This window comes from Tachyglossus aculeatus, unplaced genomic scaffold, assembly GCF_015852505.1.
Source record: "Tachyglossus aculeatus isolate mTacAcu1 unplaced genomic scaffold, mTacAcu1.pri SUPER_34, whole genome shotgun sequence".
NCBI classification, from domain to species: Eukaryota; Metazoa; Chordata; class Mammalia; order Monotremata; family Tachyglossidae; genus Tachyglossus; species Tachyglossus aculeatus.
The window spans coordinates 613,075-640,580 of NW_024044839.1; the positions used below are offsets into that span (position 1 = coordinate 613,075).

Genomic DNA, 27,506 nt, shown 5'->3' on the forward strand with positions numbered 1-27,506 from the left:
GCCCCCAACGTAAATCCTTAGCACTAATATGTTTATGCCCATATGTATATTTCACTGTTTATTCAGTCGGGCTTATCGTATATCATATTCATATGCTTTTCTTATGAAGCTGTCGTTCCTCTCTACCACCTAGCTGCAGATTTACTGAGCGCCAATTCTGTGCAGAGCCCCCAACGTAAATCCTTAGCACTAATATGTTTATGCCCATATGTGTATTTCACTGTTTATTCAGTTGGGCTTATATATCATATTCATATGCTTTTCTTATGAAGCCATCGTTTCTCTCTACCACCTAGCTGCAAATTTACAGCAGATTTCCTGAGCGCCAATTCTGTGTAGAGCCCTCTACGTAAGTCCTTAGCACTACTATGTTTATGCCCATATGTATATTTCACTGTTTATTCAGTTGGGCTTATCGTATATCATATTCATATGCTTTTCTTATGAAGCCGTCGTTCCTCTCTACCACCTAGCTGCAAATTTACTGCAGACTTACTGAGCGCCAATTCTGTGTAGAGCCCTCTACGTAAGTCCTTAGCACTACTATGTTTATGCCCATATGTATATTTCACTGTTTATTCAGTTGGGCTTATCGTATATCATATTCATATGCTTTTCTTATGAAGCCGTCGTTCCTCTCTACCACCTAGCTGCAAATTTACTGCAGACTTACTGAGCGCCAATTCTGTGCAGAGCCCCCTACGTAAATCCTTAGCACTAATATGTTTATGCCCATATGTATATTTCACTGATCATTCAGTTGGACTTATCATATATCATATTCATATGCTTTTCTTATGAAGCCGTCGTTCCTCTCTAGCACCTAGCTGCAGATTTACTGCAGATTTCCTGAGCGCCAATTCTGTGCAGAGCCCTCTACACAAATTCTTATCACTAATATGTTTATGCCCATATGTATATTTCACTGTTTATTCAGTTGGGCTTATCATATATCATATTCATATGCTTTTCTTATGAAGTCGTCATTCCTCTCTACCACCTAGCTGTAGAGTTACTGTAGATTTCCTGAGCGTCAATTCTGTACAGAGCCCTCTACGTAAGTCCTTAGCACTAATATGTTTATGCCCATATGTATATTTCACTGTTCATTTAGTTGGGCTTATCGTATATCATATTCATATGCTTTTCTTATGAAGCCGTCGTTCCTCTCTACCACCTAGCTGCAGGTTTACTGAGCGCCAATTCTGAGCAGAGCCCCCTGCGTAAATCCTTAGCACTAATATGTTTATGCCCATATGTATATTTCACTGTTTATTCAATTGGGCTTGTCATATATCATATTCATATGCTTTTCTTATGAAGCCGTCGTTCCTCTCTACCACCTAGCTTAATATTTACTGAGCGCCAATTCTGTGCAGAGCCCTCTACGTAAATCCTTAGCACTAATATGTGTATGCCCAAATGTATATTTCACTGTTTATTCAGTTGGGCTTATCGTATATCTTATTCATATGCTTTTCTTATGAAGCCGTCGTTCCTCTCCACCACCTAGCTGCAAATTTACTGCAGATTTCCTGAGTGCCAATTCTGTGCAGAGCCCTCTACGTAAGTCCTTAGCACTAATATGTTTATGCCCATATGTATATTTCACTGTTTATTTAGTTGGGCTTATCGTATATTATATTCATATGCTTTTCTTATGAAGCCATCGTTCCTCTCTACCACCTAGCTGCAAATTTACTGCAAATTTATTGAGCGCCAATTCTGTGCAGAGCCCTCTATGCAGCTTCTTAGCGCTAATATGTTTAGGCCCATGTTTATTTCACTATTTATTCAATTATTTATTCATTCATTCAATTGTATTTATTGAGCACTTACTGTGTGCAGAGCACTGTACTAAGTGCTTGGTAAGTACAATTCAGCAACAGATGGAGATGATCCCTACCCAACAACAGGCTCACAGTCTAGAAGGGGGAGACAGACAATGAAACAAGTAGACAGGCATCAATAGCATCAAAATAGATAAGTAGAATTATAGACATACACACGTCATTAATAAAATAAATAGAATAATAAGTATGTACAAATATACACAAATGCTGTAGGGTGGGGAAGGGGGTAGAGCAGAGGGAGGGAGTAGGGGTGTTGGGGAGGGGAGGAGGAGCAGGATTCTATTTCATCTTGATATATTCGGACTAGTCCCTGGTATATCTTTTTGTATTCATTCATTCAATCATATTTACTGAGCGCTTACTGTGTGCAGAGCACTGTACTAAGCGCTTGATTTCATCCTCCCACTATTTTGTACATTTACCTCTGCAAGTCCCCACTAGACTGTAACCTGACAACCCACTGCTGTTTGTGCACTATGAAAACTTTTGACTGGTATTTATTCAGCTATTTCACCCCAATACAATTCCTTATATAGCCCATTAATAATAATAATGATGGCATTTATTAAGCACTTACTATGTGCAAAGCACTGTTCTAAGCGCTGGGGAGCTTGCAAGGTGGTCAGGTTGCCCCACGTGGGGCTCAAAGTCTTCATCCCCATTTTACAGATGAGGTAACGGGCACAGAGAAGTTAAGTGACTTGCCCAAAGTCACACAGCTGACAATTGGCAGAGCCGGGATTTGAACCCATGAACTCTGACTCCAGAGCCCATGCTGTTTTCCACTGAACCATCTTCAGTACTTGCATACTATGTGTAATTTTGAGCTTTGAGTCATTATTTCTCCAATACATTTACTCAATGTAGCCAGTTGCTATTCTCAGTGCTTGTGTGTTCTTACATACATATCCTTCGATTTTGTCGCTTCCCCTGTTGACTGTAAACTCATCGTGGGTGGGTTTCATGTCTACTGTACTTTATTATACCCTCCCAAGCACTTAATAGTGTTCTGCACATAAAGTGCACAGTAAATACCAGTAATTAATTTTGCACTACATATAATTGTATTTAAATATTATTTTTTTTCTTTCACCACGATTCATTGACAGTACTTCCTGTTTCATCCAACTTCCTCCAGCTCTATGTTTTGTAAATAATTCACATCTGGGAATAATTGGTCTGTCTGAGCATTAGACTCCAAGCTCCCAGAGGGCAGGGAGCATGAGATTGACACATTTATTTACAAGTAGAGGTGAATGGAAAGATGGGCAAATGCTTAGACAGCACAGTACATAATCCATTTGTACAGAAGTGCTCAGCGTAACAGTGGGTGCATCAGTGTTTCAGATGAGACCGAGAAGACAATTTAATCACGGAAAACTCCTGGAGGAGGCGAGATTTAGGGGGGCTGTTTAGGGATTGTGAACGCCAGTGAAAGAAAGAGGGTGGGAGGGATCAAGCAGTCAAGTGGCCTCTCTCAGGTGGGTCAAGCAGCTTCCTGTTGCCAGGCACTGCAGCACCCAGGAGGGTCAGCTGGTGAGAAGTAGGCTGAGGAAGACAGCGTTCTCCCACTTCAAGGAGTGTTTTTCAGTGGCTTTGCCTCTTTCCACGGGTGTGTGGTCCCCTGCCCCAGGGCAGCAGCCCCAACACCCGTCTCCGAGGGCAAGTGACGCTTCCCTGTTCATCGGGCTCCCGCGGGGCAGAACTGCCCGTTGGCCGGGCACAGTCAAGGGTACACCAGGCCAAGGATAGATACTTTATTGAAAACTCTGCCTGGCAGGGGGTGGGCGAGGCTGCCTCCAGCCTTACAGATTCTCAATGGGCTGGTGGGGCCAGTACGGGTACTTCTTCTTGTCCAGTTTGGTTTCGGGGAAGGCATCGTTCAAGTCCTCCAGGGTCATCTGTTCGAAGGGGATTATATTCCGGATATGCTCCAGCTGCGGGGGGAGGAGGAAGAGGAAGGAAAAAGGAGAGGATGAAGCCCCTGCAGGACCGTAGGTGAGGATGGCTGAGAGGCCCACAAGCGCGGGAAGCCGCTGGACACCTACCTGCTTCTCGTACTCGGCAATCCGGGCCTTTGAGGCGGCCACATATTCTGCTCCGCTTTTCACCTTCAGGACGGGAGAGGAAGAGGGTGAGAAAGAAGAAATGGATCTTATTTTCTACCTGGACCCTTAATTCCTGGGCTCTTTCACTTCAAAGACCAACAGTTTGAGTCTTTTTCCTTTAACTCCAGAGGGGTCCCTCGAGGGGTGGAGAGGGGAGGAGATGGGGAGATGCCCACCCATTCCCACACTGGCAGTCTGGGCCCTGATTGAGAAGTACTGTTGCCTAGTGGATAGAGCACGTGCCTGGAAGTCAGAAGGACTTAGGTTCTAATCTCAGCTCCACCATTTTGCTGTGTGACCACGGAAAAGTCACTTAGCTTCTCTGTGCCTCAGTTACCTCATCTGTAAAATGGAGATTAAGACTGTGAGCCCTATGTGGGACATGAACTACATCTAACCTGAGTAACTTATATCTACCTCAGCCTTTAGTTCAGTGCCTGGAACGTTGTAAAGCACTTAACAAGCACCATGTTTCAAAAAAAAAAATTTTTTTTTAAATCGACCCCAGTAATCCCACCAGGAATGCTTCATGAATAAGCCCTGCTGGAGCGCTGCCTGGACCCCTCCTCCCCTCCCCGCCCACCCAGTCCAGTGGACACAACCCCTTCCCCATTCCAGGTGTGGAGGGATCCTGCCCAGGGTCACCATGTCAGGAACAAACATACATCCTCCTTCTCCTCAGCATCCACCAGGGCAGTGTAGCGGTCTTCGGGGATGGGAACCTTCAGAGCGTTGAACTGCAGACGCACAGACCAAAAGGCAGTACAGTCATCCACCCCCACCTTGCCCATCCGTCCCGAAGAGTTGATCCTAAATGGGGGTTCTAGCTCTGGAGAAGCTTATCATTGGCATTTACTGAGTGCCCTTGTGGGCTAAGTGCTTTACTCACAGCAGGGGAAGCTAAAGGCTGGCACTCCCTGCCCTCCAGACCTTTTATAATCCAAGGGGGTTTACAAATCCCAAACATAAGGGGCCATGGACGGTGGTGGGTGGAGACAGACAGTCTTGGGTAGGGACGCAGACAGTGGAGCTGAGGCTCTTGCCCACCTTCCGTGACTGCGCACGCACACTCACACTTAGCTTCCCACCCACCGTGAGCCTCACCTTCTTCTCAAAGTCATCTACCAGGCCAGCCTTGGCGATGTTCGCCCTGTAATACGCCCAGTCGATGGTTGGGGGCTTCTCGGGGAGGGTGGCCAACCTGTCCACGGGAGCGGGAAGAGAGTGACGTGTTACCCAAACTGAAGTGGATCAGAAGGTTCGCAAGGTCTATCAGTCAGGGACCCAGGCCTGAGGAGCTGCTATATCCACGCAGGAGTAATGGTGGCAGAACTCCTGAAGGAACTGTGGGGCTTCTCCTGTCCTCCAGCCCTTTCTCCTCAGACCTGTTTCTTCTTTCCTTCCCTAGGGCTCTGACCACCTCCGTACCCCTCCTCCAGCTGGCCCGGTGCTGACCCCACGGAAAGGGTGCCGCCTTTCCTAACAGTTGCCTATTGGATTTCTTCTGTCATTCTCTGGAAGGCATCCCTGGGGTCAAAGCTGCCACCTACTCCTCCTCAGTGAGCCCTGCCCGGGTACAAACCCGCCTCAGGGTCCAGGGCCTCATCCTGACACAAACCCGTTCCCGGCCCACCAGCCTGAAACCCACTTCCTGTTTTGGGGGACCCCAGGCTGGTGACGGGCGACGGTCCCACCCACAGGACTAACGGGCAGAGCTCTGAATGTCTCACTGGGCAACCGGCCCCACACATCCAGACCTTCCGGAACCCACTGATAGCACCGTTCAACCCAAACTGGGCCCTGCCATCGGGGCGTGGCACTGACCGGGTGGTGAGGGTCTCGTTGAAGTTTTTCAGGGTGTTGGCGATGGCTTTCTGGTTGCGGGGAATGATCTCTCCAAATGCAGCCCAGTCGATGGCCTTCAGGGTGAGCTTGCGTGCAGCCATCTTGAGGCTCTGAAAAATCACGCGTTTGAGCCACTCAGGTGTAGCGGCAGGATGCGGTGGAGATCGGTAAACTCTTCCAACTGAAGACATTAGCCCGCTTTCCTGGCCTTGTTGCATCACACTCTCATTTCCCTCCTGGCTACAAATTACCTTGAGCCCTCTTTCCCGGGAGAGCATACGTTCCAAAAGGGAAGAGACTATGCCTGTAACGTTGTGGACTCTAAGTGCTCAGTACAGCGCTCCGCTCCCAGCCGGCGGATGCTTAATAATTGTCACTGATTGATTAGAGGTGCCCTACGTGGGGCCACAAAAGATCGACAGATGACTTAACCCTTTGCAAACAATCAATGGTATTTATTGAGTATTTACTGTGTGCAGAGCACTGTACTAAGTGCCTCGGAGAGTAACATACAGCAGAGTGGGTAGACAGGTTCTCTGTCTACAAGTTACAGTCTAGAGAAAGCCCGAATACAAGGAGGATGGGGATAGACTGAATCACATAAAAGCACTAGTTGGGGACGGGGGTTGGGGGGGTTGGAGACGGACCCCGCAAGTTAATCTGGATTCAGTACAACACAGGTCAATCAATGCTATTTACTGAGCACCTACTATGTGCAAAGAGCTGTAGTAAGCGCTTGGGCGAGTACAATATGATATTCAGATGATGATGACAATACTTATTAAGCATTGACCACATACCAAGGATTACGTTAAGTGCTAGGGTAGACACAAGGTATTCAGATCAGACACCGTCCCTTTCCCACAAGAACGAGTCTCCTGACACCATTCCTGTTCACTTTCCCCTGGGAAGAGCTGCCCACAGGGGAACCCCTTTCCTCTGATGTTGTCAGTAATTTGACAATATCCCACCACTTGCTCCTAATCATCTAAAATGTCTCGTCTGGGGAGGCAGGGTACTGGGCCTTGATTCATTCATTCATTCAATCGTATTTATTGAGCGCTTACTGTGTGCAGAGCACTGTATGACCTCTGCCGTGCTGTGTGCTCTGCACACGGTAACTGCTCAATTCATTCATTAAGTCATTCAGTCGTATTTATTGAGCGCTTACTGTGTGCAGAGCACTGTACTAAGCGCTTGGGAAGTACAAGTTGGCAACATACAGAGACAGTCCCTACCCAACAGCGGGTTCACAGTCTAGAAGGGGGAGACAGACAACAAAACAAAACATATTAACAAAATAAAATAAATAGAATATGTACAAGTAAAATAGAGAAATATGTACAAACATATATACATTCATTCATTCAGTTCATTTAATTGTATTTATTGAGCGCTTACTGTGTGCAGAGCACTGTACTAAGCACTTGGGAAGTACAAGTTTGCAACATCTAGGGACGGTCCCTACACAACAGCAGGCTCACAGTCTAGAAGGGGGAGACAGACAACAAAACAAAACATATAAACCAAGTAAAATAAATAGAATATGTACAAATAAAATAGAGTAAAAATACGTACAAACATATATACATATATATAGGTGCTGTGGGAAGGGGAAGGAGGTAAGGCAGGGTGGATGGGGAGAATATGAATAAATATGAATGAATATGAATGAATGATAGGGCAGTTTGAGGGGGGATGGCAGGGGAAGACACAGCTATATTAACCTTGACGCTTCTGGGCAAGTACAGAGAAGCAGTGTGGCTCTGTAGGGAAAGCCCGGGCTTTGGAGTCAGAGGTCATGGGTTCAAATTCCGGCTCTGCCACATGTCTGCTGTGTGACCTTGGGCAAATCATTTAACTTCTCTGAGCCTCGGTTACCTCATCTGTAAAATGGGGATGAAGACTGTGAGCCTTCCGTGGGACAACTTGATCATCTCGTATCCCCCCAGCATTTAGAAGTGCTTTGCACATAGTAAGCACTTATCAAATACCATTATTATTATTATTAAGTATTGCCCCCAAGTAGAGAAGCAGTGTGGCTCAGTGGAAAGAGCACAGGCTTTGGAGTCAGAGGTCATGGGTTCAAATCCCAGCTCCGCCAACTGTCAGCTGTGTGACTTTGGGCAAGTCACTTCACTTCTCTGTGCCTCAGTTCCCTCATCTGTAAAATGGGGGTTAAGACTGTGAGCCTCCCATGGGACAACCTGATCACCTTGTATCCCCCCAACGCTTAGAACAGTGCTTCGCATGTAGTAAGCATTTAACAGATGCCATTATTATTATTCTCTGTGCCTCAGTTCCCTCATCAGTAAAACGGGGGTTAAGACTGTGAACCCCTCCATGGGACAACCTGATCACCTTGTATCCCCCCAGCGCTTAGAACAGTACTTTGCACATAGTAAGTGCTTAACAAATGCCATTATTATTACTATTCTCTGGACCTCAGTTCCCTCATCTGTAAAACGGGGGTTAAGACTGTGAACCCCTCCATAGGACAACCTGATCACCTTGTATCCCCCCAGCGCTTAGAACAGTGCTTTGCACATAGTAAGCGCTTAACAAGTGCCATTATAATTATAATTATTATTATTATTAATTATTCTCTGGACCTCAGTTCCCTCATCTGTAAAACGGGGATTAAGACTGTGAGCGCCCCCCCATGGGGCAACCTGATCACCTTGTAACCTCCCCAGCGCTTAGAACAGTGATTTGCACATAGTAAGCGCTTAATAAATAGTCAATACGATCAATAAATACGATTGATTGATGAACAAATGCCATTATTATTATTATTATTCTCTGGGCCTCAGTTCCCTCATCTGTAAAACGGGGGTTAAGACTGTGAGCCCCCTCCATGGGACAACCTGATCACCTTGTAACCTCCCCACCAGCGCTTAGAACAGTGCTTTACACATAGTAAGCCCTTAATAAATGCTATTATTATTATTATTATTATTATCATTATTACCAGACGGGCAGGGCAGGATCGGGGCAATGAGGAAGGACCGGCCCCTCACTCACCTTCACTGACCGCGGCGGCACTGAGCCTGCGCGCGAGGACGCCGGAAGTGACGTCGACGGAAACTCCCTCCTCCCTCCTCCCGCCGGCCGCACGCGGAGCTGCAGTCCAGCGCCGAGGCCGGCGGCTGGACCAATCGGGGCGCGGCTCCGCCCCGGAAGTCCCACCCCCTAGCGCGGGGACGCGCTTCTCAATCATCAATCAATCGTGTTTATTGAGCGCTTACTGTGTGCAGAGCACTGTACTGAGCGCTTGGGAAGTCCAAGATGGCAACATATAGAGACGGTCCCTACCCAACAGTGGGCTCACAGTCCAGAAGGGGGAGACGGAGAACAAAACATATTAACAAAATAAATAGAATAGATAAGTACAAGTAAAATAAATAAATAGAGTAATCAATCAATCAATCGTATTTATTTAGCGCTTACTGTGTGCAGAGCACTGTACTAAGCGCTTGGGAAGTCCAAGTTGGCAACATGTAGAGACGGTCCCTACCCAACAGCGGGCTCACAGTCCAGAAGAGGGAAACGGAGAACAAAACATATTAACAAAATGAAATCAATCAATCAATCGTATTTATTGAGCGCTTACTGTGTGCAGAGCACTGTACTAAGCACTTGGGAAGTCCAAGTTGGCAATATATAGAGACGGTCCCTACTCAACAGTGGGCTCACAGTCCAGAAGGGGGAGACAGAGAACAAAACATATTAACAAAATAAAATAAATAGAATAGATATGTACAAGTAAAATAAATAAATAAATAGAGTAATCAATCAATCATATTATTGAGCGCTGACTGTGTGCAGAGCACTGTACTAAGCGCTTTGGGAAGTACAAGTTGGCAACATACAGAGACGGCCCCTACCCAACAGTGGGCTCACAGTCCAGAAGGGGGAGACAGACAACAAAACATATTAACAAAATAAAATCAATCAATCAATCGTATTTATTGAGCGCTTACTGTGTGCACAGCACTGTACTAAGCGCTTGGGAAGAACAAGTTGGCAACATATAGAGACGGTCCCTACCCAAGAGTGGGCTCACAGTCCAGAAGCGGGAGACAGAGAACAAAACATATTAACCAAATAAAATAAATAGAATAGATATGTACAAGTAAAATAAATAAATAAATAGAGTAATCAATCAATCAATCAATCGTATTTCTTGAGCGCTTACTGTGTGCAGAGCACTGTACTAAGCGCTTGGGAAGTCCAAGTTGGCAACATATAGAGACGGTCCCTACCCAACAGTGGGCTCACAGTCCAGAAGGGGGAGACAGAGAACAAAACATATTAACAAAATGAAATCAATCAATCAATCAATCGTATTTATGAGCGCTTACTGTGTGCAGAGCACTGTACTAAACGCTTGGGAAGTCCAAGTTGGCAACATGTAGAGACGGTCCCTACCCAACAGTGGGCTCACAGTCCAGAAGGGGGAGACAGAGAACAAAACATATTAACAAAATAAAATAAATAGAATAGATAAGTACAAGTAAAATAAATAGAGTAATCAATCAATCAATCGTATTTATTGAGCGCTTACTGTGTGCAGAGCACCGTACTAAGCGCTTGGGAAGTCCAAGTTGGCAACATATAGAGACGGTCCCTACCCAACAGTGGGCTCACAGTCTAAAAGGGGGAGACAGAGAACAAAACCAAACATATTTATTACTCTATTTATTTATTTATTTATTTTACTTGTACCTATCTATCCTATTTATTTTATTTTGTTAATATGTTTGGTTTTGTCCTCTGTCTCCCCCTTCTAGACTGTGAGCCCGCTGTTGGGTAGGGACTGTCTCTATGTGTTGCCGAGTAGTACTTCCCAAGCGCTTAGTACAGTGCTCTGCACACAGTAATTGCTCAATAAATACGACTGATTGATTGACATTAACAAAATAAAAAAGTAGAATAGATATGTACAAGTAAAATAAATAGAGTAATAAATCCGTACAAACATCTATACATATATACAGGTGCTGTGGGGAAGGGAAGGAGGGGGCTGAGTGTGGGAATCAATCAATCGTATTTGTTGAGCGCTTACTATGTGCAGAGCACTGTACTAAGCGCTTAGCACTGTACTAAGCGCCTCCTGGAGGAGGCGAGCTCTCAGTAGGACCTTGGGAAGCAGCGTGGCTCAGTAGGAAAGAGCCCGGGCTTTGGAGTCAGAGGTCACGGGTTCAAATCCCGGCCCCGCCACTTGTCAGCTGTGTGACTTTGGGCAAGTCTTTTAGACTGTGAGCCCACTGTTGGGTAGGGACTGTCTCTATATGTTGCCAATTTGTACTTCCCAAGCGCTTAGTACAGTGCTCTGCACATAGTAAGCGCTCAATAAATACGATTGGTGATGAAGTCACTTCACTTCTCTGGGCCTCAGTTCCCTCGTCTGTAAAATGGGGATTGAGACTGTGAGCCCCCTGTGGGACAACCCGATCATCTTGCAACCTCCCCTGCGCTTAGAACAGTGCTTTGCACACAGTAAGGGCTTAATAAATGCCATCATTATTATTATTGTTGTTATTATTATTATTAATAGAATAGATTTATTCTATTTCTTCTATCCTGATGGTCCCGCCCGTTCCTCCCCGTGGAGGGATGGGCCGGCCCAAGCGGGCGGGGAGGCGGCGCCCAAGATGGCGGCGCCCAAGATGGCGGAGCCGCAGCCTGAGGCGAGCGGGCCGAGGCCGGGGGCCGGGGCGGTGGGGGGGGGGCCCGGGCCCGGCGGAGCGCCCGGGGCCCGGCGGGGGCCGGTGGGTCCGCCTGAACGTGGGCGGCACCTACTTCGTCACCACCCGGCAGACGCTGGGCCGCGAGCCCAAGTCCTTCCTCTGCCGCCTCTGCTGCCAGGAGGACCCCGAGCTCGACTCCGACAAGGTGAGGCCCCCGCCCGCCCCCGGCCCTTCCACCCCCTGAGCCCGCCGGCGGGTAGGGGACCGTCTCTACGGGTTGCCAACTTGGACTCCCCGAGCGCTCAGTACAGTGCTCGGCACACAGTGTGAATCATCATCATCATCAATCGTATTTATTGAGCGCTTACTATGTGCGGAGCACTGTACTAAGCGCTTGGGAAGTACAAGTTGGCAACATGTGCAGAGCACTGTTCTAAGCGCTGAATATAGAGACAGTCCCTACCCAACAGTGGGCTCACAGTCTAAAAGAATCAATCAATCGTGTTTATTGAGAAGCAGCGAGGCCCGGTGGAAAGAGCCCGGGCTTTGGAGTCAGAGGTCAGGGGTTCAAACCCCGGCTCCGCCAACTGTCAGCTGGGTGACGTGGGGCAAGTCACTTCACTTCTCTGGGCCTCAGTTCCCTCATCTGGAAAATGGGGACCAGGACTGGGAGTCCCCCGTGGGACAACCTTGTAACCTTCCTATAGCGCTTAGAACGGTGCTTTGTACATAGTAAGCGCTTAATAAGTACCGTCGTTATTATTAGGGAAGCAGCGTGGCTCGGTGGAAAGAGGCCGGGCTTTGGAGTCAGAGGTCATGGGTTCGAATCCCGGCTCCGCCCCATGTCTGCTGTGTGACCTCGGGCAAGTCACTTAACTTCTCTGAGCCCCAGTTACCTCATCTGTAAAATGGGGGTGAAGACTGTGAGCCCCCCGTGGGACAACCCGATCACCTTGTAACCTTCCCAGCGCTTAGAACAGTGCTGTGCACGTAGTAAGCGCTCAATAAATGCCATCATCATCATCATTGAGCGCTTACTGTGTGCCGAGCACTGTATTAAGCGCTTAGGAAGTCCAAGTTGGCAACATGAATGAATTCGTGTCAATCGTATTTGTTGTCGTATTTGTTGAGCGCTTACTAGGTGCAGAGCGCTGGTATTTGTCAAGTGCTTACTATGTGCAAAGCACCGTTCTAAGCGCTGGGGAGGATACGAGGTGATCAGTTGGTCCCAGTTTGTCATTTTATAGATGAGGTAACTGAGGCCCAGTGAAGTGACTTGACCAAAGTCACACAGCTGACAAGTGGCGGAGCCGGAATTTGAACCCATGACCTCTGACTCCAAGGCCCGGGCTGTTTCCACTGAGCCTCGCTGCTTCTGGCGCTGGACTAAGCACTTGGGAAGTAGAATAATAATAATGATGGCATTTATGAAGCGCTTACTATGTGCAAAGCACCGTTCTAAGCGCTGGGGAGGATACGAGGTGATCAGTTGGTCCCAGTTTGTCATTTTACAGATGAGGTAACTGAGGCCCAGTGAAGTGACTTGCCCAAAGTCACACAGCTGACAAGTGGCGGAGTCGGGATTTGAACCCATGACCTCTGACTCCAAGGCCCGGGCTCTTTCCTACTGAGCCACGCTGCTTCTAGGCTGGACTAAGCACTTGGGAAGTACAATAATAATAATAATGATGTCATTTATTAACACAGCTGACAAGAGGCAGAGCCGGGATTTGAACCCATGACCTCTGACTCCAAGGCCCGGGCTCTTTCCACTGAGTCTCGCTGCTTCTAGGCTGTACTAAGCACTTGGGAAGTACAATAATAATAATAATAATGATGGCATTTATTAAGCGCTTACTATGTGCAAAGCACCATTCTAAGCGCTGGGGAGGATACAAGGTGATCAGTTGGTCCCAGTTTGTCATTTTACAGATGAGGTAACTGAGGCCCAGTGAAGTGACTTGCCCGAAGTCACACAGCTGACAAGTGGCGGAGCCGGGGTTTGAACCCATGACCTCTGACTCCAAAGCCCAGGCTCTTTCCACTGAACCACGCTGCTTCTCTCAAGTCCAAGTTGGCAACATAGACAGTCCCTACCCAACAGCGGGCTCACAGTCTAGAAGGGGGAGACAGACAACAAAACAAAACGTATTAACAAAATAAAATAAATATGTACAAGTAAAATAAATAAACATTCATTCAACCGTATTTATTGAGCGCTTACTGTGTGCAGAGCATTGTACCAAGTGCTTGGGAAGTGCAACATATAGAGACGGCCCCTACCTAACAGTGGGCTGACAGTCTAGAAGGGGGAGACAGAGAACAAAACAAAACATATTAACAAAATAAAATAAATAGAATAAGTATGTACCAATAAAATAAATAAATAAATAGAGTAATAAATGCGTACAAACATATATACCTATATACAGGTGCCGTGGGGAGGGGGAGGAGGAGGAGAGGAAGGAGGGGGCTCAGTCTGGGAAGGCCTATCCCCTCTGGGCCAGCTTCCGGTCTCTGTCTCTTGCTCCGCTCTCTGCCATTCTGCCCCATGCCAGGGCACCGTCCACTCGGGTCGGGGGAGCCATTCCCCACATCCCGTCCCCACTTCCCCCGGGCGACCTAATAATGATGGCATTTATTAAACGCTTACTATGTGCAAAGCACTGTTCTAAACCTTGGGGAGGTTACAAGGCGATCAAGTTGCCCCACGGGGCGCTCACAGTCTTAATCCCCATTTTACAGATGAGGTAACTGAGGCATAGAGAAGTGAATAATAATAATAATGGCATTTATTAAGCGCTTACTATATGCAAAGCACTGTCGTAAGTGCTGGGGAGGTTACAAAGTGATCAGGTTGTCCCACGGCGGGGGGCTTACAGTCTTATCCTCATTTTACAGATGAGGTAACTGAGGCATAGAGAAGTTAAGTGACTTGCCCAAAGTCACACAGCTGACAATTGGCAGAGCTGGGATTTGAACCCATGACCTCTGACTCCAGTGCCCATGCTCTTTCCACTGAGCTACGCTGCTTCTCAGTGAATTGCCACCCCACCCCCCATCCCGGCGACCCACAAACATGGCTTGTTGGAATTCATTCAGTCGCATTTGAATGCTGACTACGTGCCAAGCACTGTACTAAGCACCTAATAGGTCAGGTAGAGCTGCCAATGTTGCCAACTTGTACTTCCCAAGCGCTTAGTACGGTGTTCTGCACACAGTCAGCCCTCAATAAAAACGATTGAATGAATGAACGAATCTCTTCTTCCCTTCCCCTCCCCACACACCACTTAATGCCCAGCTGTTTTGGGGGGGAGTCATTAAGCACTCACTCTGTGCCAAGCGCTGGGGTGGGCACTTGGCATATATGTTTGTACATATTTATTACTCTGTTTATTTATTTATTTATTTTGTTTGTACATATCTATTCTATTTATTTTATTTTGTTAGTATATTTGGTTTTGTTCTCTGTCTCTCCCTTTTAGACTGTGAGCCCACTGTTGGGTAGGGACTGTCTCTATATGTTGCCAATTTGTACTTCCCAAGCGCTTAGTACAGTGCTCTGCACATAGTAAGCGCTCAATAAATACGATTGATGATGATGATGATGATGGACGCTTACTATGTGCAGAGCACTGGACTAAGTACTTGGGAGAGCACAACAGAATTAGCAGATACATTCCCTGTCCATAATGAGCTTACAGTGAGAACTGTAGCCTTATTCTCAAAGCAACCGAGCCCCAGAGTGGTCAGTGGACTTGTGTGAGGAGTCAGGGATCCGGGATTAGAACCTGGGTCTCCCAGCCCCAGTCTCCTTCCGCCAGGCCACCCTGCTCACCCAACACGCAGAGCTATTGCGACTAGGGTGACGGAGATGGGTTTAATGTCTCACTCGTGGGTCTCAGACCTCCCCTTCAGAAGTGGTTTTGTGCCGTAGAAATAACAGGTGACCCAAAGCTGACTGATTGTCGGTCATCTCCCTGGCCCTGGGTGGGGCTTTGCCGACCTCGGCAAGGAAACAATCTAACGATCCCGCCAGACGATTTTCATCATTAACCGGCCGCCCTGCCCAAATGTGAGCCTGTTTCCCGGCCTCCACGCTTGGCTCTTGCGGTTAAGCCTGCAGCCAAGCAGGGCTTCGCCAGCTTCCCTAGGCGCCCTGTGGGCAGGGCCTGGCACCCAGCCTTGGGGAGGATCAGCCGGTGCTGCCCTCCTCGGGGCTGGGGGGAGGCGGAGGGGGGAGAGCCGAGCAACAAGAGAACCTGGGACTTCCAAACCAGGAGACTTCAATTGTGCAGAGTTTAGTTCGTCCAGACCTCAGAACCACAAGCCCGGACCCCAACCCGAGCTCCATGAGTCAGCAGGCGGCACCCAACTCCGTGCTCTGCGCCCTGGGGCGGGCCGCGTCCCAAACCTGGGAAGACCTGGGCCTTGGGACGCAGCCCCACACAAACAGCTCAACTCCAGTTTCCGCTCTGGCGGTCTCCCTCACCCCAACTTCCCGTGAGCGGCCGTAGGCACAGCGTCCTCCGGTTCTTCAGGCACATTTTGGGGGGCTCTGCCAGGCTGCCGCCGTCCCACCCTTGCACGGTTTGGCGCCCGACTCCATCCCATCTCGCCGGCAGGACGAGACCGGAGCCTATCTGATCGACCGAGACCCCACCTACTTTGGCCCTATCCTGAACTACCTCCGCCACGGAAAACTCATCATTAACAAGGAGCTGGCGGAAGAAGGTGAGGCGCGGGGAGCCGGAAGGGCTGGGTGCGATGAGGGGGCCTTTGCGGCAGAGCGGTGCCGGGGTGCTGGGGCCCGGCTCCGTCGTTTCGGGGTGGGATCTTCCCTCCGAGCAGAGCAGGTGTTTCCAGAGACCATCCTGACAACCGGATGGTTTGAGGTTGCTGGGAGGTGGGGGGCGGGCGTGAAGGCTGATGCCACGGATGGCAAACCTCTGCTTGCCCAATCCTGGGGGGGCTGGGGGAACAGTGGAGTCATGACCTGCCTCCTCGGTCCCACGTGTCTGAGAGGGCTCATTGTTGGGGAAGGAGACGCCCGATCTGGCCAGTTGGTTGCCGACAGAAGTTGTTGCTACACTGGAAAGTTGAGTAGCCCTTTGGGGAGCGGCCGAGCGGTGGATTTTCAGTTTTTGTTAAAGTGTGTACATATCCTCTGCCGTTCCGTCTTTTTTTTTCCCCCCTCCCAGGCCTAAACTTAGTGATGGGTTTTGTTAGGTGCTTACTTTAAGTCCCCCCCGCCCTACCTCCTTCCCCTCCCCACAGCACCTGTATATATATTTGTACAGATTTATTACTCTATTTATTTTACTTGTACATACTTACTATTCTATTTATTGTGTTAATCATGTGCATCTAGCTTTACTTCTATTTATTCTGATGACTTGATACCTGTCCACATATTTTGTTTTGTTGTCTGCCTCACCCCTCTAGACTGTGAGCCGTTGTTGGGTAGGGACCGTCTCTATATGTTGCCAACTTGTACTTCCCAAGCGCTTAGTACAGTGTTCTGCACACAGTAAGCACTCAGTAAATACAAGTGAATGAATGAATGAGTGCCAAGCAGTGTACAGGCAGAGGATATTCAAATCAGACAGTCTCCATCCCCAGAGACTCACAGTCAATGAGGAAGGGAGAGAGGGATAATGATCATTGTGGTATATGTTAAGCGCTTAGTATGCACCAAACATTGGGCTAAGCCCTGGGGTAGATACAGTACAATCAGATCAGATGCAATCACTATCCTACATGGGACTTCCAGTCTTAGTGGAAAGGAGAGCAGAGGAGGAAACTGAGATCCAGAGAAGTTAAGTGACTTGCTCAAGATCACACTGTAGCTCCTTATTTTGTAGAGAGGAAGCAGGTCCAGAGAGGTGAAACGGCTTCCCTGAGGTCACAGAGCAGACCGGGGGCCGGGTTGGGACCCAGAACACAGGGGTCCTTGCCTTCAGACCCCAGGTTTTTCCATCTCGATGCATCTGCACCGGCCTAGGTCCTGAACTGTTTCTCTGAAACCAGTCATTTGGCCTCACTGAGAGCCCAGGGGTCAGATCTCTAATGCCAAGAAAAGCGAGAGGCTCAAACCCCGGGGGTCTGGGCCAAACCAGAGCCTTGGGACGGGAGGCAAAGGGTTGGCTGGGAGCCGGGGCCGCCCTCGGCTCACGCTCGGCTCCCTTCCTCCAGGCGTGCTGGAAGAAGCCGAGTTCTACAACATCGCGTCCCTCGTGCGGCTCGTCAAGGAGAGGATACGTGACAACGAGAACAGAACCTCCCAAGTACGTGCCGACCCTCTGAGCGACCCACTCCTCTCCATCTGTGCCACCAGCCACTGGAGCGGGGCCAGGGGCTTCTCTGTTCAGCGTCAGGGCGTTTGCCCTGTGGCGAGAAAAGAGGGGAGAGCAAGGAGAGGTCTGAGAGGGCTGGCTTCCCCAGTCCCAGCCCCTCACACTGTCCCGTACCTGTTGGGGGGACGGAGGGCGGTGCTGCCAGATGCCAGTGGGGGCGGGGGGGGCCCTCGGCCAGAGACGTGGCCTCGGGGGGCTGGAGGTGGGTGCCAGCGAAATGGCAGCACGGGTCCCCGTTCCAGGCACTGAGCGGATTTGTTTCGTCCTCGCTCCAGGGCCCCGTGAAACACGTGTACCGAGTCCTGCAGTGCCAAGAGGAGGAGCTGACTCAGATGGTGTCCACCATGTCCGACGGCTGGAAGTTCGAACAGGTACTGTGGACCTGGCGCTCTCAAGTTCTGCCCGCTCCATCCTCCCATTCGCCCTGCTCTGGGTCAGGGGACCGAAGGAGGGCTTACCACGGGGTTAGGGCCGAGGTAAGGGAGAAATCGAGGACCCAAGTGAGGCGGGTCGGCCCCAAAGTCCTACTGAGCCCCTGACAGCTGCGGGAGGATGGGGATTGAGTCTCTCAGTGAGAATCAGTTGATGGGGGCTTGGATCTCCCAGGGAGTCGCTGGGGTCAGGTGCAGGGAGGGGGGATGATCAGGTCTCCCAGAAACAGTCACTCGGGAGGGGTCTCCCCGGTAAGGGGCTCAGAGACTGTAGCCAGGCTGATGGTCGCAATCGGTTCCTTTAGGGGCCTTGGCTGTGCCACGGGCCTCAGCGGAAGCCACGTGTAGCTGGGCAGACTGTCTCCCTCCTCCCATGGTCACTTTTCCCCTGCCCTGCTTGGCATTCCCCGGGCTGCCGCTCAGACCACCCGCTGCTCATATCGCCCGTCCTGCCCCCTCGCCCCACCCCTTAGCTGATCGGCATCGGCTCGTCGTACAACTACGGCAGCGAGGACCAGGCGGAGTTCCTGTGCGTGGTGTCCAGGGAGCTGAACAACTCGACCAACGGCATCGTCATAGAGCCCAGCGAGAAGGCCAAGGTGAGGCGCAGGACGCTTAGCCGCGGAAGCCTCTCCCCGCGAGCCGCTCTGGGGCGCGGCCGCCAAAATCCCAACCTGCACCTTTCTCCCGGTTCTCCCCCAGATCCTCCAGGAGCGAGGGTCCCGGATGTGAGCCTTAGCTCGCAGCCAGCGCAGATGCTGCTGCCCAGCCCAGCCCGGCCTTTCTCCACGGCCTGGACTTGCTCTCGGACAATGACCTAGCGAACGCAGAGCCGGCCCGCGCCGCCCCGCCCCGCCCCACCCCGCCGAGAGCCGTTCTGGGTGAAGCCAAAGGACCCCCTGCTCCTCCCCTCCCCCGGCACAGGAGCCAAGGGCAGCAGAGTCGGCCAACTGCGGGGCCGAGCCCCATGGGAGCCTGGACTGGGGCTGGGGCCTGGCCAGGGGAGGGGGGATGGGGGATTTGTGCCTGGTGGCGCTACGTGCTCACACCCAGGGGTGGCCCACCCCCACCCGGAGCTCGTGCCACTCTTCCCCGACCTCTTCCTCCTGTGTCTCCGCTCCCCCACCCCCCGCCCCCAGCCCGAGGTTCAGCAGGAGCAGCGGAGGCCGGAGACGCCACGTGGAAAATCAGAACTCTCTTCTCTTTCTTTTCTAAATTATTTTGACCTGGAAACGGCTGTGTCTCGGCTGTCTGTGTCCGTTTCCCAGCTTCAGGCTCGTGTCCTGAAGGATGGGAGGTTCCCCGCTCCCAGCGGACCACCCGGCTGGGCTTGGAGTGTCCCCGGCACTCACTGCTGTTGTCTGTGGCTTTTCCCGGTCTGTGTCCTGCAGCGTGCGCCCCTCCCCTCCCTCGCCCCCGCCGGGCCTCCCGCTTTGGTCCCGGAAGCTGCTCGGGACGGCTGTCCCAGGCCGCTGCCGGCGGGCGGGCCGCCGACTGGGCTGACCGTTGGAAGCCGTACCCGAGGGCTGGGGCTGAAGCCAGGCTATCCGCCTCCCTTGGCCCGTTGGCCAGTGGCTGTGGAAAGACTATCTCCCCAGGAGGAGAGGCCGGGGAAGGAGGAAGGGAGACAGTGGTGAGAGATTGCCAAAGACCATGGTGGTGGTGTCGACTGGCGGCTGCCTTCCTGAGAAGGCCTTGGGTGGGGCGAGGGGTGTGGATGTGAGTGTGGGTGGGTGTACGTCTCTCTCTGCCTGGGCCATTTCCAGTCTGTACGAAACACGCTTTTTCCTCTGCACCGTATCCATACATCTGTCCCCTCGTCCTTCCCCCGTGGGTGTTTCTGAGCAGTTCCCAAGGTCTCTCTTGCTCTCACTCCCTTAGTGCCAGGGAGTTCTGCCCTTCCAGGACCGCTGGGGCCATAGCCGAGTCGTCTTCCCCAACCCTCTGCGCGGGGGAGGTGGGGGGGGCGTCCGGGCCTGAACAAGGATGGGCTCTGGGTACAGCGGAGGCCCGGGAATGGGGCCACCCCAGGCCGCCCGCTGCTTCCCTTAGGAGATCCGGGAGCCGGACCGCCGTGGCAGCGACTGGGCTCAAGCCGGTGGGCAGTGCCTTCGCTGTCCTCCAAGGGACTGACCGACCCGGGTCGAAATCACCTTGATGCTCCGGATGGATCAGGACAACCTAGGCCCGACTCCAGCCCCCACACTTCCCCGCGAACACCGCTCTCCTAGCCACAGGCCGTCAGCCCCCCAGGCCGGTGGAGGAAATGTGTGGAGAGTACTCCCTCCCTCCCTCTGACAGTTCAGCCACCCGCTCCCTGGGCTGCAAGAACCCAGCCAGGCTGGCCACCGTTTCCCCAGATCTTATCAGTGGGCATCTGGGGAGGGGTGGGTGGGAGCTGGACCTGATCTCGTCCCTGAATTGCAGGCAGTGAGACAGGTGAAGTATTAGGTTTTCTGTGTGCACACACTACCACCCTGAGAGTCTGGCCCACGGCCCGGCCCAGATGACGATGGGTGGGGTGGGCAGGGGGTTGGCGGTCGTGCTGTTTTGGAGGGAGCGTTCCCTGAGCCGGCAGGAGACAAATAGTTTGGAAACACCATCCGGGGTGGGGGGGGGGGGGGGTGAGCAGCTGGCCCCTGGAAAATCTGCCAGAGGAGAGGAAGTGGGGGGGGGGGGAGGGGGGTACACTGGGGGAGTGGCCAGAACGGACAAGTGATGGCATCAGGATTGTGATGTCACTGAGCTGAACTGTGGGCTTCCTGGAGACCCTTTGGGGGCGGGAGCAGCAGCAGCAGCAAGAACAAGATAAGAGTCGAAAGACCTTGAGCCTGTCCGTCGGTCAGTCCAACTTGCTCCGTCTCTCCCTGACTCTCTCTGTCGGCCTCCCTTCCCCCTCCATCTTCCTCCTTCCCTGTCTCCATCTCTCTTTTTCTCCCTGTCACCCTCTCCCTCCCCATTTCCTACTGTCTCTCATCCCTGTCCAGTCTCTCTTCCCCACTCCCACTCCCCTCCCCCAGGAGACATCCCAAAATGATTCGGGGTCCTCCCTGGGAGCCAGTCAAAGCCTCCGCCGGGCTTCCCCGAGGGAATTCTGGACCCACAATCCCCTCTCTCTGCCCAGAAGCCAGGCCAAGATGAACAGCAGCTGCAACCTCCAACGCTTCGAGGACCGGATCCTGTGCCCCATCTGCCTGGAGGTGCTGTGCAGCCCGGTCACCACCGCCTGCGGGCACAACTTCTGCATGGCCTGCCTCCAGGGCTACTGGGATCACCAGGCCGCCCTGGGCGAGGCAACGTGCTGCCCACAGTGCCGCGAGCCCTTCTCCGCTCGGCCCTGCCTGCGTAAGAACATCACCCTGGGCGAGATCGTGGCCTGCCTGACCTCGGGCCAGGCGAGCGTGGGGCACAGACAGGCCGGCACGGGCCTGGGCGACATCCCCTGCGACGCCTGCTCCCCACGCAAGCTCAGGTCGGTCAAGTCCTGCCTGCGGTGCGCGGCCTCGCTGTGCGAGACCCACCTGCGCGCCCACAACAAGGAGCGGGGCTCACGCGGGCACCGTCTGCCTCAGCCTCTCCGGGACCGCCAGGCCCCAGCCTGCCCCAAGCACCTGAAGCCGCAGCGCCTCTACTGCCGCACGGACGGCTGCTGCCTCTGCCAGGCCTGCCTGCTGGACGACCACAAGAACCACGACACCGTCCCCCTGGAGGAGGAGCGGACCCACAAGGAGGTGCCCGCTTGGGGCCGGGCGAGCGGGCACCGAGTGCCCAAAGAGGGCCCGGTCCCCCACAGTGGTTCTAGCAGCAGCAGCATGCGAATCCCATATGGGACAGAGACTGGGTCTGACCTGATTGGCCACATACTAGGTGCTTAACAAGTACCACGATTGTTATTGTTATTATGAGGATGTATTTATTCAGGGCTCATTCCGTGACAAGCACGTACTGAGAGCCGCAGTAGACGCAGGATAATCAGATCGGACACGGTCCCCGTCCCCCCCGCAGGGCTCAGAGGCGATGAGGGAGGGAGAGCAGAAATCTCTTCCCTATTTTCCAGATGAAAACACAGGCCCAGAGAGGTTCAGTGACTTACCCAAAGTCACACAGCAGGCCAGAGGCAGAGCCAGGACTAGAAGCCAGGTCTTCTGACTCCCGGCCATGGGTTCTTTTCATTAGGCCAAGGCTGCCTTCCTTAGGGCAGCCCCTCCAACTGAGGCCTGCTCCTGGCCTGCCTCAGCTCCTCCTTCCCACTTTCCCTCACTCTCTTCCAGAGATGGTTCAGGGTTCTGGGGGGAGCGGTGGGCCTAAACACCGACCTTCCATCTCCCCTGCACGGCGCCAAGTGGGTCAGGGTGGAAATATAGGTGCGGGATGGAGATGGGACACGAATTCTAGTCCTAGGACAGGTGGCTCTGGTCCTTTCAGCCTTACTTCCCAGGGGACCCCCACCCCCACCCCATTCCCATCCCTACCAGGCCCGTCCCTCCAAAGTAAGGTGACGTCTGGGCCAGAGCCGCTCAGCGGCCCAGCCTGCGGTAGGGGGGCGTGCGGCCCGTCTGAGCCTCCTGCCTCCATCAGCCCACCATGGGCAGAGCGCTGTACTGAGCACCTGAGAAGGGCCACCAGCAGCCGACGGCCTTCGGGGAACTTCCCACGGATGGAGCGTTGGGTCCCACAGCCCCGGTCCTCTCACCCCATCGCAGGTGCAAGTGCGGAAGGCCCAGGCCAGCTTGGAGAACCAGATGCTCATCATCGTGTCCGAGAGCCAGACACACCAGTCGCGGGTGGCCGTCGTCCTGGTAATGCTGCCAACTTCCTCGGGCTCCCCCAACCCAGGCCGAGCGGGGTCCCCGGGGGTGGGCACGCTTGGCATGGGGAGGGGGCTCCCTACATTGGAGAGGAAGCAGGGAAGCAGGCCAAGCCCCACTTCTGAGCCAAACGCAAGGCTGACCTCAACCTGAGGACATGGAACCCCTTCACCCTGCCTCCCCTGAACAGGACAGGGCCCTCAGAGTGTGGGGTTGTCTCTTGGTGGGGGGGATGCGCATCTTGGTTTGATCAGCCCTTAGCTGGGGTGGGGGGGACGGGGTCTGAGCCCTAAGGCATAGAGCAAAGAGTGGGATGTCAGGGCGCTGATACCAGTAACTGCCAAACCCAAACAGCTGGGTAAGTGTGTGCTCCCGAGGGCCACGTATCCCCGAGTTTCCCGCCACCCGCTTTCTTCACATCCCAGCCATGGGCATGTCCGTCTGCCCCTCCCTCCCCCCCCACCCCCGACGCTTGTCAGACTTTGCACTGTTTAGAAGGTTCTGCCTGGAGGTCCATCAATCAATCCTATTTATTGAGCACTTACTGTGTGTAGAGCACTGTACCAAGTGCTTAAGGGATACAATATATATAATTCCCCAGGGTAACTTGGGGACCCTTGATGAGTGTCCCTGGAACCCCTCCTCCTCACCCCCGCCGGTGGTGCCCTGCTTGGGGCTTGGAGTGACCTCAGCTCCGGTGCTCTCCGCCTCCCCACTGTCCCCCTCCAGAAGCTGATTCAGGCCATGCGGGAGGAAGTGAGCAACTGCTTTGCAGAGATCGGTGGGGAGATGGAGCGGCTGCAAGCCAGGGTGTTGGAGTTTGTGGAGGAGGAGGCGGCCAAGGCCCTGGGTCAGCTGGGCTGCTCCATCCAGGACAGCCACCGACGCCTGATTGAGCTGGAGAGCGACAGCCTGTGGCTGCAGACTTTGTCCCACACCCCGAGCGACCAGCAGTTCCTGGAGGTGAGGGAGACCCCCTCCTCACCTCTGTCCCCTCCCTGGCCCCGACCGCGGCCCACATCCCTGGCGCAGGCCCAAGCCAACAGGGAGATCTCTCTCAGGAGTTCGCCCAGATGAAGACGGTCCCGGCCTGCCCTGGGCCGCTGCTGGGTGCGGCCTGCGAGGAGTCCCACAGTTTCCCCGGGCTGGTGGAAGCGCTGGCCAGGCTACGGGCCCAGCTGGCTGCTGTGGGCCTCCGATTCTCCAACCAGGCGCTCCTGGCGGGTGAGTTTGGGGTAGGGGAGAGGGCACCGCGGTGAGGGAAGGGGGGTGGGGGGCATCCCGGGCCCAGCTCAGCAGAGGGGGCTCCGCTCTAGAGACTCCAAGGAGCAGCAGCCCCTTCCCTGCCTCCAGGTGTAAAGATGAGAACCTACGAGGTGCTGCCCGCTGCCGTGGAGAGAAAAGGCCTTCTGAAGGGTGAGTGCCCGCCCCGGGACCTGGGTTCCGAAGGCCCCAAGACCCCTTCGCCGTGCCACCTCAGGCTAACTCCTGCGGTATCCAGCCATGGGGAAGAGGGACTCGGGGCGTGAGGATCCCAGGTCGGAAGGGAAGCGGGAAGGGCACGAGGTGTTAAGCGCCTGAGGTGGAGCAGCCCTTGGGGTGTGGAGGGCAGTGGTGCCGTCCTGCCAGTGGCGCCTCCAATCCCGCAGAGGACGGCGTGCCAGCTTCCCGCAAGTTCAGCTCCAGATGGTGGCTTTAGAGCGTGGCTCAGTGGAAAGAGCCCGGGCTTTGGAGTCAGAGGTCATGGGTTCGAATCCTGGCTCCGCCACATGTCTGCTGTGTGACCTCGGGCAAGTCACTTCACTTCTCTGGGCCTCGGTTCCCTCATCTGTAAAATGGGGATGAAGACTGGGAGCCCCACGTGGGACAACTTGATCACCTTGTATTCCCCCCCCGCCCAGCGCTTAGAACAGTGCTCTGCACATAGTAAGCACTCAACAAATAGGACATCTCTGTGGCTCAGTGGAAAGAGCCCGGGCTTTGGAGTCAAAGGTCATGGGTTCGAATCCCGGCTCTGCCACATGTCTGCTGTGTGACCTCGGGCAAGTCACTTCACTTCTCTGAGCCTCAGTTATCTCATCTGTAAAATGGGGATTAAGACCGGGAGCCCCACGTGGGTCTCAACTTGATCACCTTGTATCCCCCCCAGCGCTTAGAACAGTGCTCTGCACATAGTAAGCGCTTACTTAACAAATGCCATCATTATTACTATTATTATTAAATGCCATCATGATTATTATTGCCAGCCTCCGGCCCCGCCGGGGACGTGCCTTCAGTTTCCGCAGAAGAACCCCTGGGTGCTGAGAGGCCCTGAATTCAATCAATCAATCAATCAATCATATTTATTGAGCGCTTACTATGTGCAGAGCACTGTACTAAGCGCTTGGGAAGTACAAATTGGCAACATATAGAGACAGTCCCTACCCAGCATTGGGCTCCCAGTCTAAAAGTTGGGCTCCCAGTCTAAACGATTGTCTAAATTCCGGAGGTGGCGGTGGCCTGACTTCCCCCCTACTCTCTTTCCTGGCTAGCTCTCTTCCTCCCTTCAAGGCCCTGCTGAGAGCTCACCTCCTCCAGGAGGCCTTCCCAGACTGAGCCCCTTCCTTCCTCTCCCCCTCGTCCCCCTCTCCATCCCCCCATCTTACCTCCTTCCCTTCCCCATAGCACCTGTATATATGTATATATGGTTGTACATATTTATTACTCTATTTATTTATTTATTTTACATGTACATTTCTATCCTATTTTATTTTGTTGGTATGTTTGTTTCTGTTCTCTGTCTCCCCCTTTTAGACTGTGAGCCCACTGTTGGGTAGGGACTGTCTCTATGTGTTGCCAATTTGTACTTCCCAAGCGCTTAGTCCAGTGCTCTGCACATAGTAAGCGCTCAATAAATACGATTGATTGATGATTTCCTGCTTTTCCCTCCTCTTCTCCCTACCTGTCTCCCACCATTTCCCCTGTCCTGTTCCTTCTCCCTCTCCGTCGTCCCTCCCCGTCCCGTGCAGACTACTGCAACCTGCACTTCGACCCGGCCACGGCCAGCGAGGAGCTGTTCCTGTTCCAGGAGACGCACTCCGTGCTGAACCTGGGCATGCTGGTGGAGGAGCCCCGGCGGGCGGGGCCCTGCCGCGCCTTCCAGCAGTGGCCCCAGGTGCTGTGCACGCCTGGCCTGGCCCAGGGACGACGCTTCTACTGGGAGCTCCACCTGTCCGACTCCTGGATCTGCTTGGGCGTCACCTACGGCCGCGGGGCCCCGGCGGCGGGACCCGCCCAGTGCGCATGCCCCGCCCGCGGACCGAGCCCCGCCCACCGCCCGGGCTCCGCCCACGACCCAAGCTCCGCCCACCGTCAGGGCCCCGCCCAGTGCGCGTGCCCCGCCCACGGCCCAAGCTCCGCCCATCTCCCGGGCCCCGCCCACGACCCGAGCTCCGCCCACCGTCAGGGCCCCAGCCAGTGCGCATGCCCCGCCCGCGGCCTAAGCTCCGCCCATCGCCCGGGCACCGCCCACCTCCCGGGCCCCGCCCACGACCCAAGCCCCGCCCACCTCCCAAGCTCCACCCAGTGCGCATGCCCCGCCCCGCGCCGCGACCTCTTCCACCTCATCGGCCGCAACAGCGCCTCCTGGTGCCTCGAGTGGGACTCGCTCAAGTTCTCCGCGTGGCACGACAACGCCCAGACGGTGCTCCGGGGCGGCTACTACCGCACCCTGGGCGTGGCCCTGGACCCCGCCGCCGGCAGCCTGGCCTTCTACGGCCTGGGCGGCGGCCAGGTCAGCCTCATCTACCGCTTCCTCACCACCTTCAAGGAGCCCCTGTTCCCCGCCGTCATGGTCAGCAGCGGGGCCTCGGTCACCCTGAGGCACTACCCCAAGTAGCCCCCCGCCCAGGCCGGCCCCACCGCAAATAAACCGCGGCCCCGGTCTCACTGACTTGTGTGAGGTGGGAAGGGCCGATGACAGTAATGACAACATTTACTAAGCGCTTACCCTGTGTTGCACAGGCTGTCCCACGGGGGCGGCTCACAGTCTTCATCCCCATTTTACAGATGAGGCCCAGAGAAGTGAAGCGACTTGCCCAAAGTCACACAGCTGACAAGTGGCATGGCTCATGAGAGAGAGCCCAGGCTTTGGAGTCAGAGGTCATGGGTTCAAATCCCGGCTCCGCCGCTTGTCAGCTGTGTGACTTTGGGCAAGTCACTTCGCTTCTCTGTGCCTCAGTTACCCCATCTGGAAAATGGGGATTAAACGTGAGCCCCAAGTGGGACAACCCGATCACCTGGTAACCTCCCCAGCGCTTAGAACAGGGCTTTGCACATGGTAAGCGCTTAATAAATGCCATTATTATTATAAGTGGCAGAGCTGGGATTTGAACCCCTGATCTCTGACTCCAAAGCCCGGGCTCTTTCCACTG

At 53.4% G+C, this 27,506-nt stretch overlaps 3 protein-coding genes across 5 annotated transcripts; 2 read left to right on the top strand and 1 right to left on the bottom strand.

The window, feature by feature from the left end:
- Nucleotides 1-3,595: 3,595 nt before the first annotated feature.
- Nucleotides 3,596-8,854, bottom strand: ATP5PD (ATP synthase peripheral stalk subunit d). Of its 2 annotated transcripts, none has more exons than XM_038741961.1 (6): nt 8,778-8,854; nt 5,786-5,916; nt 5,066-5,162; nt 4,627-4,698; nt 3,902-3,964; nt 3,596-3,790 (listed from the first exon to the last, which is right to left on the bottom strand). In XM_038741961.1, the coding sequence occupies exons 2-6, from the start codon at nt 5,905-5,907 to the stop codon at nt 3,659-3,661; spliced, it is 486 nt and encodes a 161-aa protein (XP_038597889.1). In that variant the 5' UTR covers nt 5,908-5,916; nt 8,778-8,854; the 3' UTR covers nt 3,596-3,658. The 2 variants fall into 2 exon arrangements, with proteins under 2 accessions (XP_038597889.1, XP_038597890.1); XM_038741962.1 differs by having other exon boundaries at nt 8,831-8,853.
- Nucleotides 8,855-11,463: 2,609 nt separating this feature from the next.
- Nucleotides 11,464-20,079, top strand: KCTD2 (potassium channel tetramerization domain containing 2). Its single transcript, XM_038741913.1, has 7 exons — nt 11,464-11,499; nt 11,546-11,704; nt 16,125-16,233; nt 17,695-17,786; nt 18,131-18,226; nt 18,760-18,885; nt 18,989-20,079. Exons 1-7 carry the CDS (start codon nt 11,464-11,466, stop codon nt 19,016-19,018), a joined length of 648 nt encoding a protein of 215 aa, XP_038597841.1. The 3' UTR covers nt 19,019-20,079.
- Nucleotides 20,080-21,050: 971 nt separating this feature from the next.
- On the top strand, nt 21,051-27,056 carry LOC119921975 (E3 ubiquitin-protein ligase TRIM47-like). Of its 2 annotated transcripts, none has more exons than XM_038741941.1 (7): nt 21,051-21,127; nt 21,411-22,017; nt 22,990-23,085; nt 23,824-24,057; nt 24,156-24,318; nt 24,448-24,510; nt 26,103-27,056. In XM_038741941.1, the coding sequence occupies exons 2-7, from the start codon at nt 21,424-21,426 to the stop codon at nt 26,969-26,971; spliced, it is 2,019 nt and encodes a 672-aa protein (XP_038597869.1). In that variant the 5' UTR covers nt 21,051-21,127; nt 21,411-21,423; the 3' UTR covers nt 26,972-27,056. The 2 variants fall into 2 exon arrangements, with proteins under 2 accessions (XP_038597869.1, XP_038597870.1); XM_038741942.1 differs by having other exon boundaries at nt 21,059-21,127; nt 21,414-22,017.
- Nucleotides 27,057-27,506: the final 450 nt, after the last annotated feature.

What these genes read in the sequence shown, in the direction of transcription:
- ATP5PD (XM_038741961.1), bottom strand. Translation starts at nt 5,907, where the DNA reads ATGGCTGCACGCAAGCTCACCCTGAAGGCCATCGACTGGGCTGCATTT. An exon ending in TAGATGACTTTGAGAAGAAG is followed by an intron (nt 4,699 to 5,065) that starts GTGAGGCTCACG and finishes GTGCGTCTGCAG; the next exon opens with TTCAACGCTCTGAAGGTTCC. An exon ending in TTGCCGAGTACGAGAAGCAG is followed by an intron (nt 3,791 to 3,901) that starts GTAGGTGTCCAG and finishes CTCCCCCCGCAG; the next exon opens with CTGGAGCATATCCGGAATAT.
- KCTD2 (XM_038741913.1), top strand. Translation starts at nt 11,464, where the DNA reads ATGGCGGCGCCCAAGATGGCGGAGCCGCAGCCTGAG. An exon ending in CAAGGAGCTGGCGGAAGAAG is followed by an intron (nt 16,234 to 17,694) that starts GTGAGGCGCGGG and finishes CCCTTCCTCCAG; the next exon opens with GCGTGCTGGAAGAAGCCGAG. An exon ending in ACGAGAACAGAACCTCCCAA is followed by an intron (nt 17,787 to 18,130) that starts GTACGTGCCGAC and finishes TCCTCGCTCCAG; the next exon opens with GGCCCCGTGAAACACGTGTA.
- LOC119921975 (XM_038741941.1), top strand. Translation starts at nt 21,424, where the DNA reads ATGAACAGCAGCTGCAACCTCCAACGCTTCGAGGACCGGATCCTGTGC. An exon ending in AGGAGCGGACCCACAAGGAG is followed by an intron (nt 22,018 to 22,989) that starts GTGCCCGCTTGG and finishes ACCCCATCGCAG; the next exon opens with GTGCAAGTGCGGAAGGCCCA. An exon ending in CGCGGGTGGCCGTCGTCCTG is followed by an intron (nt 23,086 to 23,823) that starts GTAATGCTGCCA and finishes GTCCCCCTCCAG; the next exon opens with AAGCTGATTCAGGCCATGCG.